The sequence below is a fragment of the Vanellus vanellus genome (genome assembly GCF_965231255.1).
Source record: "Vanellus vanellus genome assembly, chromosome: 3".
NCBI lineage: Eukaryota > Metazoa > Chordata > Aves > Charadriiformes > Charadriidae > Vanellus > Vanellus vanellus.
The window spans coordinates 79,096,136-79,112,122 of NC_138907.1; the positions used below are offsets into that span (position 1 = coordinate 79,096,136).

The 15,987-nt window shown below is 37.7% G+C and overlaps 1 protein-coding gene across 1 annotated transcript in view; it reads left to right on the plus strand.

Annotated features, from left to right (window-relative positions):
- Positions 1-15,987, plus strand: part of PDSS2 (decaprenyl diphosphate synthase subunit 2) — a gene marked incomplete at its 5' end in the record, with an annotated part of 122,022 nt that overhangs the window by 47,114 nt on the left and 58,921 nt on the right. The window contains one exon of the mRNA XM_082481092.1: positions 1,977-2,108. Within this exon, the coding sequence (XP_082337218.1) occupies positions 1,977-2,108 (132 nt within the window). The remainder of the gene's footprint in view (positions 1-1,976; positions 2,109-15,987) is intronic.

Here is a 15,987-nt window from a genome sequence, read left to right on the forward strand (position 1 = left end):
TACTGCTCTGTTAAGAGAGACTAGCATTTAGTTGCATTATTGCAGATAAAGATTGGTGGCTAGTACTTGCTTTTGGCTAAATTTCAGCTTTGGCTCTAAATGTTGGGTATCCACTTGGTTCTTAAAACCTCAACTTAGTTGAACCAAACTCTGTTATTGTCTGAGGCCATGCACACTTGTTCTCTCTTTTGGAAATTTAGGAGCTCTTGATACCTTCTCTGACACCACAGCTCCCCACGTCACTGAGAGTGTGGGGTGTAGTGCCACCAGGCTTGGTACACCCCACCCGTAAGTTGTCCTGGATGGGCCAGCCCGTTAGTCTACAGGGGAAGTAAGTGGGATGTGGGCATATGAGAAAGGCACAGAACAAAAAGCCATGGCCTCATTTGGCTCATTAGATGCCACCAGAGCTAAAAATGTTGTGGGTTGTGGTAAAAAGCCATAGTAGCATCCTCTGATGTTAATCGTTAGTGGTATAGTCGTTGTAGGCTGTAGCTACGCTGAGTGTGAGCTCAGGTCTTCTCTGGAGGGGGAAATATTATCCTGGAATCACTGCAGGTGTGAAGGTCAAGCCCAGTAGTTGCCTCATACCAGCTATCTGGGCTGACCTCTCATTCTCCTCCTGGAGCTTTTTGAGACATGTAGTTTGGGCCATTTCCCCATTGCTGTAGGAAAGGTTGTAAAGACTCAAGAAGTCAAGATTTTTTATTTTTTTTTTTTTTTGCAGTAGCACAAGAGCTTTCACACAAAAGGGTCCGATTTAATTTTTTTTTTTTAATGTTTATGCGTCTGCGTAAATGAAGTAATTTACTGACGATATTCTTGCATTGTGAAGTGGTTTAAGTGTAATGAAAAAAATCCAAACAAAACTTTAAGGTTATGTCTACTGTTCTCTTTATTCAAATGTACTTCCTAGATCAACATCTTAGATTTTCATTCAAATGTTTTAAAGATAGGTCTGTTTTGATTTCCTCCAGTTATTAGGGCTAAAATGATACTCTGGAATAAAATGAGTTGAAGTGCTTAGAAATCTATGATGTAGTTCTTCATATGATTTATTTAACAAATATTTAGATGATATTGGAGATACGGGCTCTTATTTATTAGAAATTAATTTACAAATTTAGTAGCATCTGGAATGTGTTATCCTTTCTTCTAGTTATTTAGCCTTATTGATGAACATAGGAAGTAGAAAGCAGCTTAACAAGGACAGGAAGAATACAACTGGAGACATTGCAGTCAAAAAGGAAAGCTAAGCTTGTTTTAAATCAAGTTAATTTCGGAGATGGTATATCTAAGTGGTTATTTAGAACTGCTTTCAACAGACGTGTTTTTGGGGGGGTAGTTTCCTTCTGACCGCAAATTTAAAGGTGCAACATTTGAAACAGTTATTTTGTTTAAAACGGCCAGTCTCTGCTTCATTTATGTCTTATTTTATGTCTTTCTTCAGTTTCTGCAAAGTCTATTCCTAATACACTTAGACATGTTTTGTGTATTGTGTGGTCTGTTCTCAACCACTCTGATCTAAACAGTTTTCTTTCAGCAGGTTATAGATTTTGGTTGTACCTTTCCTCCTTTCCCTTTCTTCTCTTGAAGTACGAACCTTCTTTTGGCTTTTTTTAAACTTCAAACAACAAACCGAAAGCTTTTATGTTCCTGTTATAGTAGATCACATTGAAATATTCTGAAATACTCCTTTCATTGCGTGACATGAAATGCAGGATATATGCTGCTTCTTGGAAATAAACAAGATATAATCCTGAATACTTGCTTACTGCAATAGTAGTATTTAATTGTGTCAGGTAAAGGATGACAAAAGATCATGATTAATAATTGCAGCTTATTTCCATGCAAACGTGAATACTAAAGACTTGATGAAATGATGGCAGCCTGAGGTCCGAGTCTTTGTTTCCACTTTGGCATGACCAGTGAAAATGGATTGTGAAAACATGCTTTTTTTTCTTTCATTTTTGCAGGGGTTTTGTGTACGATAGCCGAAATAATTTACAGATGCGAGGTTTGGTTGTATTGCTTGTTTCCAAAGCTGCTGGACCCAGCACGGCAGAACTCTCTTTCCAGCACAACATGGTCAGTGGAATTTATTCCAGGTATGTAGTAACTTTCTTTATCAAGATACACCAAGGTACGGTTGATGGGCAACTTCATGGTGGTATCAAAGTATCTTAAGTGGCCTGCTCAGCTGTTAAGGAAAATCAGTGCTTACCTAATCACAGGAAGTTCCTCAGGATTATTATAAGCTTTCCACAGTGAAAAACACTTCCTGCTCTTTGTATAGCTCTTATAATTTCCATGCCTATATCTTGTGGCTTCTGGGCACAACCCAATTAAAAACATTTGGATCGAGAGTTATTTGAAAGTTCATGTTAAGAGGCACTCAGAATCAAAAAAGTAAAGATGCTAGAAAATATTTTTTAATAGAGTATTTTCATTTTGAGTTACTTGGATGTTACTTGGATATACCTACTTACTAGAAATTTCAGAGTCAGATTGCCAATCTTGTGGAATACCAGTTGGTTTCACTGAGCACGTAAGTTTTGCTATAGCCCCTTTGAAGAATATTTTCCCATGAAACAGCAGTGTAGAATAAAGTTTTTACCTCCCACGTGTCACAGCAGAATTACTACCATTAAGGTTCCTCAGGCTCTCAATGAGATAATTCAGCTTCATCGAGTTTCTAAATATTTTTTTTAAGTATTTAAGCTAAATTGCTTAGTACTAGTAACAACAGCAATAAAAAATAGTGGTTGCTCTCCTTTGTATATTTGACAGTTAATTGTTCCACTGAAATAATAAGTGAGATTTGGATGAAAGATGGTAAAATTTGAATTTTTGAAATCCTGTTGAAAAATTGAGAGTTGTTTAGTTGAGCGAACAGACTGCCATATTTTCAGTTAATTGTGTTTCTGACCACTGTGATGTATTAAATGAAGATGCACAAACTTTGTGACATGTTTGTTATTCTGATGTTTTAGAAGTGCAGAAGATGGCATTGTAAAATTGAAAAGACCAAACAAGTAAAGGTATTAAAATATATGATATATCTTAAAACAACAGAGAAGGAAAATATGTATGAATGGGTACAGACAGAAACAACAATAAGTAAGAAAAAAGACGAGGCTATAAAAGAGGCTTGTTATGGAGGGCTGTGTTGTCCCTTTAGCTGTTTAATTCCATTCTTGTTTTGTTTCGTCCTTAATATCCCCTTAGGGTTGTAAAAATTTTTATATTTATATGCAAATGATGCTGTATGAAAGCATAATTTTAGTTAATTATGGCACAGAAGGTATTTTAGTTTGTTTTGTAAATGATTAAAAAAGTTTACCTTAAGTATGCCTCATGAAAGGAGAGAAAAAGCATTATTTTCTGATAACTAAGTTCTTGAGTATGATGATTCTGACCATGGAGGTAAGGTTTGAGCGTTTAAAGCTGCCGTTGGGAAGGTGACTAGTGGAAGTATTCATTAAGGAGCAAATAAGACCTTGAATTAATAATGAGCCAGTTGGTGTAAATGGACATCATTGGAACTATGCCAGTTCAACCAGCTGAAAATCTAGCCTAATAATTCAAGTTTGAGCAAGTCAATAGCCATTATAATATCTAGTTCAGAGTTACAGAGGTACTCAAAAAAAATAAAGCAGTTTTGAATACACCCACACAGGTTCACTTAAGGTTGATTACTGTCTGCAGAAGTGATAACTATGGAGTTGTTAATTTAAATGGATTTTCAATGACACTTTAAGTCTGTAGCATGGTGTAAATACGAGCAAACTGATGCACGCGAGGAGAATGGTGGTGCGTTGTTTCATTTTGTGCCTTAGTGGCCAGTTCTTGCTCTCTACTGAAGTCACTGTGGGCCTTGCCTTTGACTTTGGACTCCTTTCTTTATTTAAGGTACTTTTCCAAATACACTCTTAAATGTGAGTCTAACTTCTGATTTTGATTTCTCCATTGTATAAAGCTAAGAGAACAGGCAGCTTGTAAAATTGTGAACTTGAAGGGCTTTTGTGATTGTTTTATGTATTACAAGTAGTGTTTTACAAACTGCTTTCTCCTGAATAAGAACAAAAGGACATCGTTTTCCATTAGTACATTTTTGTCTGCTGTCTTGGTTACAGTGTAATTATATATGGTGTGTATATTAGACATACATATCAAAGGCAAAGTATATTCCTCAGTGATGTGAAGAAATATGCTTAATCCTTTGTTGTTCTTATATGTCTCCAGCTTTGGAAAGTATTTTTTGGAAATAGATTCTTACAGATTTTCAGCTCAGCTGTAAACTATACAGCTCTTTTTGTTGTCATGCCATATAATTACTTCATCTTTATATATAATATTTTGCTGGAAATATTATTTCTGGCACTGTAATGAGCATCTTCATTGCCTGATACGTGCTGTGAACGTTATATTGTGGACTGTTAGCTGGGATATGGCTCACTTGATTTTAGGGTACTTAGTAGTGATTAATTAATTGCATTCCTGAAATTTGAGCATGAGCTAAGTTGTTCCAGTACTTGTCAGTGATTGCACCAGCCCAGTCTTTCTTTTCCCGCTGTTTGTGTTGGAACCAGCTCTTGTACTCTCTTCAAATACTCAGTCCCACAGTGGATAGCTAGGTTACATCAGTCTGCTATATCTGGTACTACGCTAAACGTACAATCTGTGACCAGGAAGATGTAACAGTGTGATAGTTATTTAACTTAGAAAACCACAAAAAAACCCATGGTGGACTTTTTCATCCCGGAACCTGGCTTGTTCTGCATAACCTGTTCTCCCTATTTCATGTTCTTGAATCACAATATAAGCAAGCAATACAATAACTATAATTAAAACAGAAAGACACTGAGAGCTGAATTTGGAATAGCCAAAAACTTTTTTTATCCTATTCTCCTGATCTCTAGATATGTCAATTCGTGAGACAATTGACCTAAATAGATTAGCTAGCTGCTTAGCTGGCATCTGTTTTTTACTGGTACACAATGGAACAAAACTGATGCCTGCTACCAGAGAGCAATCTTTTCCAGAATAATGAGGATTACAATTTAGGTAGTTACGGGATCAGGGCTAGTGTAGTTACATGGTGCTGCCTCTGGCCGGCATTGCCTCCAGCTTTAGCACTTCATAATTTGCAGGAGACGTGATCTGCCCGCATTAAGCAGGGGGCGTGGAGGTCATCGTATGCAGGGATATCACAGTAACACTGGTTGCCTTATGAGCCATGCTGAAGATAAGGGGGGAAGTGTTATAAAAGTCTGCTTGGCATGCTTTATCCTGTACAGCCGGCTCCCTATCGTGTTGCCAGCATCCTGACTTTATTCCTATTGGTGGGGAAAAGAACCTGGCTTCCAGCTCAGCACCAGTGATCCCAAAAGAGGATGAAGGGGAGAAGTAGCAGCATGATAAACAGCTCTATTTCAGCTGCTGGACAGGTTTCCTAAAGTTGAAACTTTCTGCCATTATCTTAGCTTTTAGGAAAATATTTCTTTGGCTACAGAAGCAGTGCAAATGTAATGAAGTGCAGTGCTCACTACAGAGTATGCAAGCAGTATCACGTAAGGGTTGATGTCATTACTTGTACTCAAGCAAAGCGTGCATCCCGTATTCCCTTCAAACTCCTTCCTACTCCTGTGCTGAAGAGAAAGCAGAACCCACATTTGGGTTTAGGCAGAATCTAAGTAATGATAATTTACTATCCTAATAGTATCAGAGAACACCTTAGATATGACACAGGAGCCTAGAGCTTCATAAGAGCTTTGAGACCCATTTCCTAACTGGTGATGACACTAGAGTCCGACACTTCTCTCTGCCTTCTTTAAGAGCAAATCTCACTTGAATAGTGAAATAAGCAGCTTGCTGTTCTTCTACTTTGCTGCTGGAAGTGAGGTTTTTAATTGAAGCTTCAGGATCATATGTTTCTAAACACTTACAGCTTTATGCTTCATAGTTGGAGCTAGATTCTTACAGTTGAAGATACCAAGACTGGCTCGGGTCCTCTCACTAAATACCCAAAGGGGTATCTTTTTCTGTTCCTGTCTGGCACGGCCAGACACTACTGGCTGGGGACTGAGGAATCTCCTTGGCTTTATGTTGAGTAATGAATTCCTCACATAGCCTCTATAGCGCAGCTTAAAATGCAGGTGAAATCAACGAACAAACTTATGCCATCTCTTCAGGCCTCAGTATCCTTGGCTCTAATACAGCAAGTTATTTTCTTTTTCTTCTCTCTCTCGTTTTGCATCTTTTTTTTTTTTTTTGTTCTTGCCATTAGTGCCAATTTCAAAAATACCCTCTAGCACTAGCATCCATTGAGTCAGCTCTGAAGATTTCCTTGGATGCTTGTCAGAGGTTTTTAAAAAAAAAAAAAAATCTTTTTTTTTTTTTTTTTTTAGTCAAATCTGCCTGGTCATTGACAAGCGAAGACCTTTCTCTTCTAGCAAATTCAGCAAGTGTGTGTCTATGTGTGTGTAGAGTGGAATATAGAAAGTACCAGTCCAGATCTGCGCTAAAACCTAGTAAATCCAGCAAACAGATTGATGGATTGGTACTATCAATGCTGGGCTCTGTCCCTGCCTCTTCTCCCTCAGAATGATGCGGCTGGCCTTTAAAGCTCCAGGAATTCATCTCTTGGAAGGTGAACAGTCTTTCCTACAAGAAGAAAGTGCTCACTGGATAAACTTGTCTCGAATCAGAATTCTTCCTCCTACTTGCAAGAGTGGTAGTACTACTGTAGTGACAGTGATCACGAACATATACTCCTTTTACTTAGTGCATTAGAAATTATTTTGGAACCAGCATTGATGCTGCTTCCAACAAAAGCCCAGTTTAAGTGGAAGTTAGCAGTAGATGCCAACTCCTTGTTATGGTCATGGGTCTTTCGCTTGTCCTGTTCCAGTAGTAATTCTTACTAAGTGCCCTGGATACCCTTTTTTGGAGATGCACACGTGGGTCACACAGTCTGATTTCACATGCACTTTGTCATTGTGGCAATGCCAATGTTGTCTTGTTCTCACCTCTCTAAAGGAAGATTGATTTGCAACTTAAAGGTCTCCAAGAAATACTGGATCTTAACCAGAGGGTTCAGGCATCCATGGGTTGCTTTTCCTCTGGAAGTTTCTTTGGTCGCAAAGATGTCTTGAGAGGATAGGTGTCATTCTAGGACCCTAAAGACAGAGGACGTACTACTCTGTCCCTTTGCAGTTTCATCTAGCTTACTCCCAGCTCTTCTTTGGAGATATGAAAACAAGTCTTTGCCTTAACTTAATTTTCTTCCCCTGGATTCCAAAGAGCTTTATGCCATCTTCAGAGAAAGTTCAAACTTCCATTACCCTCCTTTCAGGGCAAACCGGATGCTGCTGATACTACATCCAGGTTGACAGGATAATTCAAGTTGGAAGGGGTCTCAGGAGCTCTGTAGACCAACCTCCTTCTCAAAGCAGAGTCAGCAATGAGGTCAGAGTCATCCAGCTTTCTTCATGAAGGTCAGGTCTTTAAAGAACATGGTCATCTTCACAAGGTGATAATCAAAAGTAATCAAGGTGATGTGTTTTAAACAGATGAGTGAACTTTCTACCCCTGCCTTTGGCCTCATGCTCTGTGTTTGATGCTGTACATGACGTGCATTCATGAATAAGTAGATCGCAAGATGCCATACTGATGTTGTCATAATCTAGCCTGTTAGGTGTCCTTAAGGTCATTTGAGAACTGAAATATCCAAAGAACTCTCTATCACAAGATTTTCAAAATTAGTAATGTGGTCTGTGTCAAGGCCTACTATGAGAACACAAGCATAAAAACCTTGTCCGTCTTTGGGATATGCCACCAAAAGTTTCTGTGCATTAGTGGGAACACTAGGAATCTCTTCCATTTCTCACAGGTGACAGCTCACCATCTGCAGCTCTATCTGTTCTTTCTCCAAAACCCAAGCCATGGCAAGTATAACAGAGGTGATGCTGTGCTTGTTAGAGCAGTCTTTAATTACTGTATGCATGAAAGGCAATCAGGCTGCCTCCAGTGAACTGAAGTTACGTGAATGATGATCCTTGGATAACTTTAGTCTGTAAAGGTAAATATGGACTAGCATAGTCAAAGGCGTGGAGGTTATATACTTGTTATAGTATGCTTTTAAGACTTGCAGTCTGCACAAATTTACACAAATGGGCATTGGTTTGTTGACTTTACTTTTGCATGTGTCCTGAAGTGCTGTTGAACTGGGATTTTATGGTTGAGAGGGATCTGAAATGGCAATACTCTGCTTTGTGTATTTAGTGTAATAGTGTATGACGTGTGAGCACACCTTCTCTGGAAATTGAGAAAATGTAAAAGGTGTTCCACTTCAAGTGATAAACAGAATAAATACCCCAGGAAGATGTGCACCTTGGGCTATGCGTTCCCTTAGAGCTCCAATTATTGGCAAGTAGCCTCTGTCTTGCCTGGTGAATGCAACCAAACAGCTGAGAGATGATAATGCTGTTCTTAACTCGGAAGACTGTCACATCTCCAATTGGAGCAGATGACTATAATAGCTAAGGACTACCTTCTGGTTTAGGAACAGGTAATTGTTACTCTGGCAAAGGAGGTCTTTTACTGTGTAAGCTGCTCAGCTCACTAGTAAAGTTTTGCCAGCAAATTCTTTCTACTGTAGACAAGCTTAAAGATTTTTCTAATTTTTAATAATTGTTTAAATGCTCTCCAACTGAAATCTGTCTCCACATAAATCTGTATTTGATTAATTAGTAGATCTACACAAAGAAATCAGATAGTCTCCCTTTAAAAGGAAGAAAGGAAAATGCAAATCCATTCATTAAAAAAACCTCTTGGCTAATAAGCCATGGCAACCATGAGTTAATTTTGGTGAAGGTGAGATTAATTGTATGGTTACAGTGAAAGTGACATGTAGAGGTTGTCTTGCCCTGTTTGCTACTAAATTTTATAAAAGTCCTTTTTTCTGCCTTGCATGGTGTAGGTTTATCTGTGGATAAATTCTGTTTGAGAGTTATTGTAAAAGGCAAACTCAGATGAAATAACATCAAAGAATGACCATACAAATTATGATTTTGGTACCTACAAAACACAAAGAGCATGAGTGTGTGACTTTTTACCTCACCTTCAGACCTCGCTCTTCTTTCAGTTTCTGTACTCTGAACTGTATAGTGTATTAACTTGGGAGATTGGATTTGATGGTTTCTTACCTTCACATTTTGAAGTAAATAAATGATGCCTAACTCTATCGTGGACTTCTGTCATGTGAAGAGTACTTCCATATTTGTAAGAACTTGGTTTTTTTTTTTCCATTGCTATTTGTCTGAGTTTACTAGGAATGGAAAACTAAATGAGATTTACCCTGCCCTGGTGCGATGCAGAAGGAGTAGCTGTGAACCAGAGTTTGGGGGACTTCATGCTGCATTGCACCTATCCCCATCAATGATGTAAATCATGATAGAAAGTGTTTAAACTAAATAAAAAGCAAGAAATGAGAAAAATGTAGTAAAACTAATAGTGTATGTAGGAACTCAAAACTCAGAGAAGGCAGAGCTTTTTTCTTTTGTCTGGTGTAAGTATTTAAACTGGGGGTTTTGGTGCAGAATAGCTGTTGCACTTTAAATTCTCACTGGCTTATTGTACGCAAGCCCTGGGTCTCAGCTGCAGATATTGCAGAGATTAATCTTATTAATGGAACTGCTAATTGGTGTTTGACTTCTAATTATAGTAACAATAGGCCATAACAATCAATCCTCACCTTTACTGGGGCACATTAGGACTCTTTATCATAAAAATGATTTCCTTTGGGATTTACTCTTCTTACTCCTATCTTCTGGAAGACTGGCTTTCAGCGAAGGTGTAGTATCCCAACTAGCATGTACTTTGGGAGCTTAGCTAATTAACTGGTAGAGAAAATGCATGGTCCTAAAATATTCAATTTCTAAGTACATTAAGAAGTACAATGCTCTTGACAAAATTGTTTGAAAGATAATGGGGAAACTATGTCAAAATACAAGCAGTGGTATCTTACACGTTTCTTAAAGATTATAACATTTTGTTTCCCAGTCCTCAATAGCTTTCCTTTAGCTTTCAGTGAGAGGAAATCTAAGTGATTATTCTAAATTATTCTATTTAGTTTTTACTCTCCAGGATAAATCCTATGAGATTCTTCATCTCGTTTACAAGACGAGTCTCAGGAGGCAAAAAGCACATACAACTTGATTACATATTCCTATTGATCATCTTCCACCCACAACAATAAAAATCAACTCCAAATACAAATCTAACAATATTACTAATTCATTACAACCAGTACTTTTCTTCATTAACTTTTTATTGTTTTCAGCATACACGACGTGCAAATACAGCAATTATGTGTTGAATAAGAAAGGGTCCTCTCCTTATATTGTAGAATAAATCAAAAAGCACTGCATTAAAGCTAATGAAAGACTTCAGAGATACGGACTCAAATCATGTTCAAAATAAGTCTGTTTAGCACTAGATAGCTGAGCAACATTAACTCAGTATGTACATTACAAAGGGTTTTTATTTTGTTTTTTAAAAAGGAAGTATTTTTCAGTATCATAGAAAGCACAGTAGGGATCGCTTACCTTGGAGAAACCATAACTCTGCCTGCTGTCTGTCTGTCCAGCCCACCCGTTTCCTGGAGCTTCCTCCTCCCACTGCTTGTGAAGTGAGTACTGGACTGCCACAATGTGCAGTGTAGCATACAAAACCAGAGCAGCACTGATGAAATTGTGCAGTGGGTCAGAAGCAGCTGCGGGAGCAACAAAGTCCTGCCTTCACCCTAGTGGGACCTTTTCAAAGAAAGGCCAGATGGCCTGTGGGTAACAAGACCTAGCACAGCCTTCCTGGGGCATGACATCTCCGCGCACCAGAGCATTTTGCCAGAGCTGTTCTTTGGTGGTTTGCTATAAAAATCTCTCTCTTGCAACAAAACTCTGCTTAAGAACTTTCACCTTTTCTTTAAAAAAAAAGAAAAAAATCGTATTTGTGAAGAGAAATTTCCAACCATCACCTAAGCGCAATCCAGTGCTGTGATGAAAGCACACAACAGCTCTGGGGACTGCTTATCCCTCAGAACTATGATGTCAATAGGACCAATTGCTTTACAGCAAGTTCTTGAGTAACTGTATCGATGTAATTTATTTGTCCTACAGTCCCAAAATATCTCCCATGCTTTCCCATCTGCTGAAGTACCAGCTGTCCTCTTCCCAGGCACAAATTATTAACTTCTCCCTTGACAAATTTTAGAATGCAATTATGCAGTTTCAATACAAATTTCTGCAATACTTGGAAAATTGTAGCAATATGAATTTAAGTATTACAAGGCTTGCTGTACCAGTTAATTTATTTTCTTAATATGATTCAATCAGAGCTCTGATATAATGTAACTGAAGATATTACAAAATTCTTCATCTGCTGGGATGGAGTTGAGGAGAAGGTTTTCATTATACTCCACAAGTATATGTGTATAAAAATATATACTGATCTTTGGCATATTTGGATATGTATGGGGAATATGTTGTTTCTGTGATGGTAATGGATCGTTTTGGGGTTGACTATAAATAAGAGTGAGCCTCACTGCTAATGAGCAAAGTCTTCCTAGCTCAGAAAGTAACCTTTTTTGTTTAGAGTTCAAGAGACTGTATAAAGACTACACAACATCCGTTCTCTCCCACTTGAAATAACAGCATGTTCTGGACCCTGATCACGTTATAGATTAAGTGACTGAATATTTCTTATCACTTCACTGGTGTCTGCCCTTTAACTTTCAGTAGATTTTCATGTCGAATTTGGCAGCTCTGAGATGCTTCTGAAGCAAACAATAATTAAAAAAGAAACCAGCATATTATTGTGGGTAGTGTAGACGCAGGGCATAGTGTTGCTGGACAGAGAAGCTTGGTTATTTATAATATACTCCAATATAAAGGTGGGCAGGTAGGTATGGAAAATACGTGAAAGGGAAGTTACCACTTAATAGCCAGGATTGTTTAAGGTAATAAGAAATTTTCTTTGGCATGAAAAACAGGAAGAGAGGCAAGAGAAGATTGCTTAAGAACCTTTTGTGAGGGGTTTTTTTTGGTGGTGGTGGTTTGCTGGTTTGTTTTCTTTTTGAAGGTGGAGAGAAAGTGGTCTAAGTTGAATTCTGGTAAAGAATGTGAAGTCAAAAATTCCGTATTTCAGGAACTTATTTTTTTTCAGGGGATGACAGCTGGATTGGGGGAAACAAATTTTTGGGCTGACTCCCTTCTAAGTAGACGTTGACTGTAAAATAAAAGTGCATGCTCGCATCTTCATATGGTAGATCTTCATCTTCACAAGCAAAGTGGGATTTTATTTGATGGATTAGTGGAAGAGAAATTACTCATGAAATGACTCATTAATAAAAATTAAATCCTCTTTGCAGAAACATTTTCAACGGGCATGAGATGGTATTTCAGTAGATTGGAATGGGAAATATTAGTCCTTGTTTTGTTGTACAGTGGCTATTGGAATAAGGGGGAAGTTAAGTTGTGATTTAAGTTAAAAGGTTTTAGGTATGGAAGGATTGCAAGACTGAAAAGTCCAGATTTGGAGATAATGGTTGCATCCTGAGTTGCTAGAAATATGTATGATAGTAACAGTGATTTGAAAAGAGGAAAAAGGAGTTAGAGAATTGGGGATAAAGATTTCAAGAATATGAATGCAACATGTTATTCTAACCACGTTGTATTTGAGAAGGTGCTTAGGCAGTCAAAACAGAAATCAGAAAGGTGATGGTTTTTTTTCTAGGGTTTGCAGCAATTGAAAACTTCTGATCAGCACTGACAGCATGATTATGGAGCCTGTTCAGTGCACATGAGATTTTGGGAGCTTGATTGCCCAACTCTTGAAGTCCATTAAAGTATTTGCAGTTGTAGTTTTTAATTTTTCAAAAGACTTGGCCAAATTTGTGGAAATTTTTGTGGAAAGAGATGATGCAGCCAAATAAATTGTGCATCTAATATTTCCAGAAAGAGAAGAAAGATAAGGAAGTTTCAGATATTGTAGAATATTTCTTATTTCTTTCTCATAACTGTTATGTTTCACAAAAACAGTGTTCTTTGGAAAGTGTACTTCAGTCTTTTATAGCTGAAACTTCATTCTGGCTTCTGATATCCACGCAACAACAACAACAAAAAACGATACAAAAACTTCAGCTAAATTCATGTGCTCTTCTAGTCAGCAAACTGAATTTTAGCAGAACTACAGTAGTGGCTGCAATCAATAAATGATCCTGTTTTGTGGACTTGGGTAGGAATTCTGCAGGAATTAAGTTTGTTCTTGGAGGTGGTTTATTAGCATATAGCTGTCTCTCCATGATCACCCACTTGGGGTTAATGTTGCTTGAATTGGTTGATGTCAACCCTTATTAAAATGTGTAGATTGAATCACTCTGGAATGAAAGGACCAAAAAAATGAAAGCATGAGATTTTCAGATACCTTATAGAACTGATGTAAATAAGGTAAAAATAGATGAAAATTATGCCAATGGTATAATAGTAGGTAGGGTTTTTTCATCAAAAGATACATTTTCTCAATATCACACGATACTCTATTTGCATAAAATATATACTAGTAATAATGATAAAACTTTGCAGGCATCAACAGCACCAAATGCTTGTTACTGTGCTGATATGGTCCCAGAAGCAGCAGTCGTTGCCTTGCTCCAAAAGGTTTATTATCCTTTCCCTGCTGGCAATTCTGTCAACACACCTGGTGTAAAGGGGCAAGGTCTCCAAGAAGTCTGCTGTCTCCCTTTAGCTATTAGTCTCGTTCCTTGTACATGGCAGGCAATATCCATCTGCTGCATACTTCTGCTTTGTGAAAAGCGAAAACAATCCTATAATAAACCATTTTAATCTACGGTATTAATGTCCCTATCCAATTCTGAACATTGAAAGTTCAGGAGGGGAGAGGAGAGCAGGTGTGATAACCATAGTTTTAATTGCTGACTAACATAAATGCAGTTACAGCTGCTCAGAATAGGGCAGGTTTCCTTGATAGTATGAGGTATCTGTGGTTGCACAAGCAGCGTACGTTTTGATTTTTTCTTTCCTCTGTCAGTTGGATATTTATTGCTATTTCAGAATATACTGTATCTTTTATGTAAGTATGATAAAAAATACATATATTTATATATGTAAAATAAACCCCAACCTTATCTGGTACAGTGTATTCTGGTGATTCACATTTTATTTTTTAATGCCCTTTTCCTGTGCAGTTAGATATATGAACAATCTATTCTCTTAACAGGACTGCTCATTTATCAGGTGCTCGTTCTTCACTGCATAAAAAAGGTTACCTTCTTTTCTCTCGCATAAAAAGATTCTGTGTATTTCAAGTGTCATTAGTAGCAGAGCTTTAATGTCGAGGTTACTGCACCTTAACTTTCAGCTACATTGAATACAATTATAGACAAACTCTTCAGAGATATTTCAGAGAAACACTTGGAGTGATAAGTCATGCTGGCGATCTCTGCATAGTTGACAGTCTACAGTAATGGGAATTTCTGTTAGGTTGGTTCAAACCATCTCCCATAGTCACTGCAAATAAAATCATAGCCGTGCTTCAAAGTCTTGGAGGGCTGAGAAACAAATAATATAAGTTAAGAGAAAGTATGGTCATAAAATTAATTGTTAGTAGCCTGTTTCTTGCATTTACCTGCAAGTAAAATTTTTTATTTCCCTTCATATCCTTGCAGTTGGTTTTAGTGCAAGTATTTAAATATTTAATATTTAAATAAAACTCAGAATAGTCAATGATTTTTAAACTCTGATGTGAAATTTGTTATGGAATAGATGCATGAAAGATAATTGGAGGATACTTGTTGTTGAGGGCCTATAAAGCAAATCTGGGTAATCCGGGATGGATGGGTATCCTGCGTGGTGCCTAGTCATTCCATAAGCAGTCTGGCTGACACATGCTGCTGTCATAAGGGAAGGAATCTTGGTCATTTCCATAACAAAATATGTGATTTTCTCCATCATCGTGTTCTTTTGGATTTCTGCTTTGATGACAACACTGTCATCTAATCCACAAATTAATCCTTTAGTTCATACCTCATCTTTTGAGTTTTTTCATCAACATACCTTATTCAGTTCTGAGTCTTACTGCCTTTCCTTGCATCGTATATCCTACCATCCCATTTTTTTCCAAGGCCATGCTATAGCAGCTGTCGCCAAAGCTTTCGATCACCTCTTACCTTGCCTTTTTCAGACTCCTGTTTACAATACCGGCAACTTGCTCACTTCAGTAAGCCAAAAATAAGGCCTTTATGCTAGATCCATTTTAAACTCTTCTTTTGGCTTGTTCTTCTTCTACCCTGTCAGGTTCAAATGTCTTATTTTTTACCTTCGGTTTTTAAAAATACAGTACTGCTGTTTTAAGGAAACAGTGGTTCTGTTGTTTCTAGACCACTGGTAGTTGTGCAGAGGTGGGCTGCTTGTGATCAGCTTGCTTGGAATTGGCCACTGGTCTTCCGTTTTTGAATCAGCACGAGAGAATTTAAACCTACACTGAATCGTCTGGAAACTTAGCGTGCAAATAACTATGTAATTTTTTTGCAGAGTGTTTTGCTATGTTCTGCTTAGACCTTTGAATTAGCCTGATGCCCTTTTGATTTTATAATGAATCAGGGGCTTGCGTTTGTCTCACATTGCACAGGTTTCATATTTGTTTCGTGTTTGCTGGTGTCTGCCTGCAAAAGTGCCACCTTGCTGAGATAAGTAGTGTTGTCAGTAATAAAATTAACTGTACAAATAGCAAGTAGTAGAACAAACTTGGTGCAAAATATTGTTGATAGAAAACTTTTTACTGTACTTAGTTATCAGAGTACCTGTTTGGCTACCAGAGACTTGCATTGCCTTGAATTAATGGAGTTGTTTTAATTTTGTAAGCTTTTTTTTTTTTTAGACCCTATTAAATAAAACATGCTTTTTATCT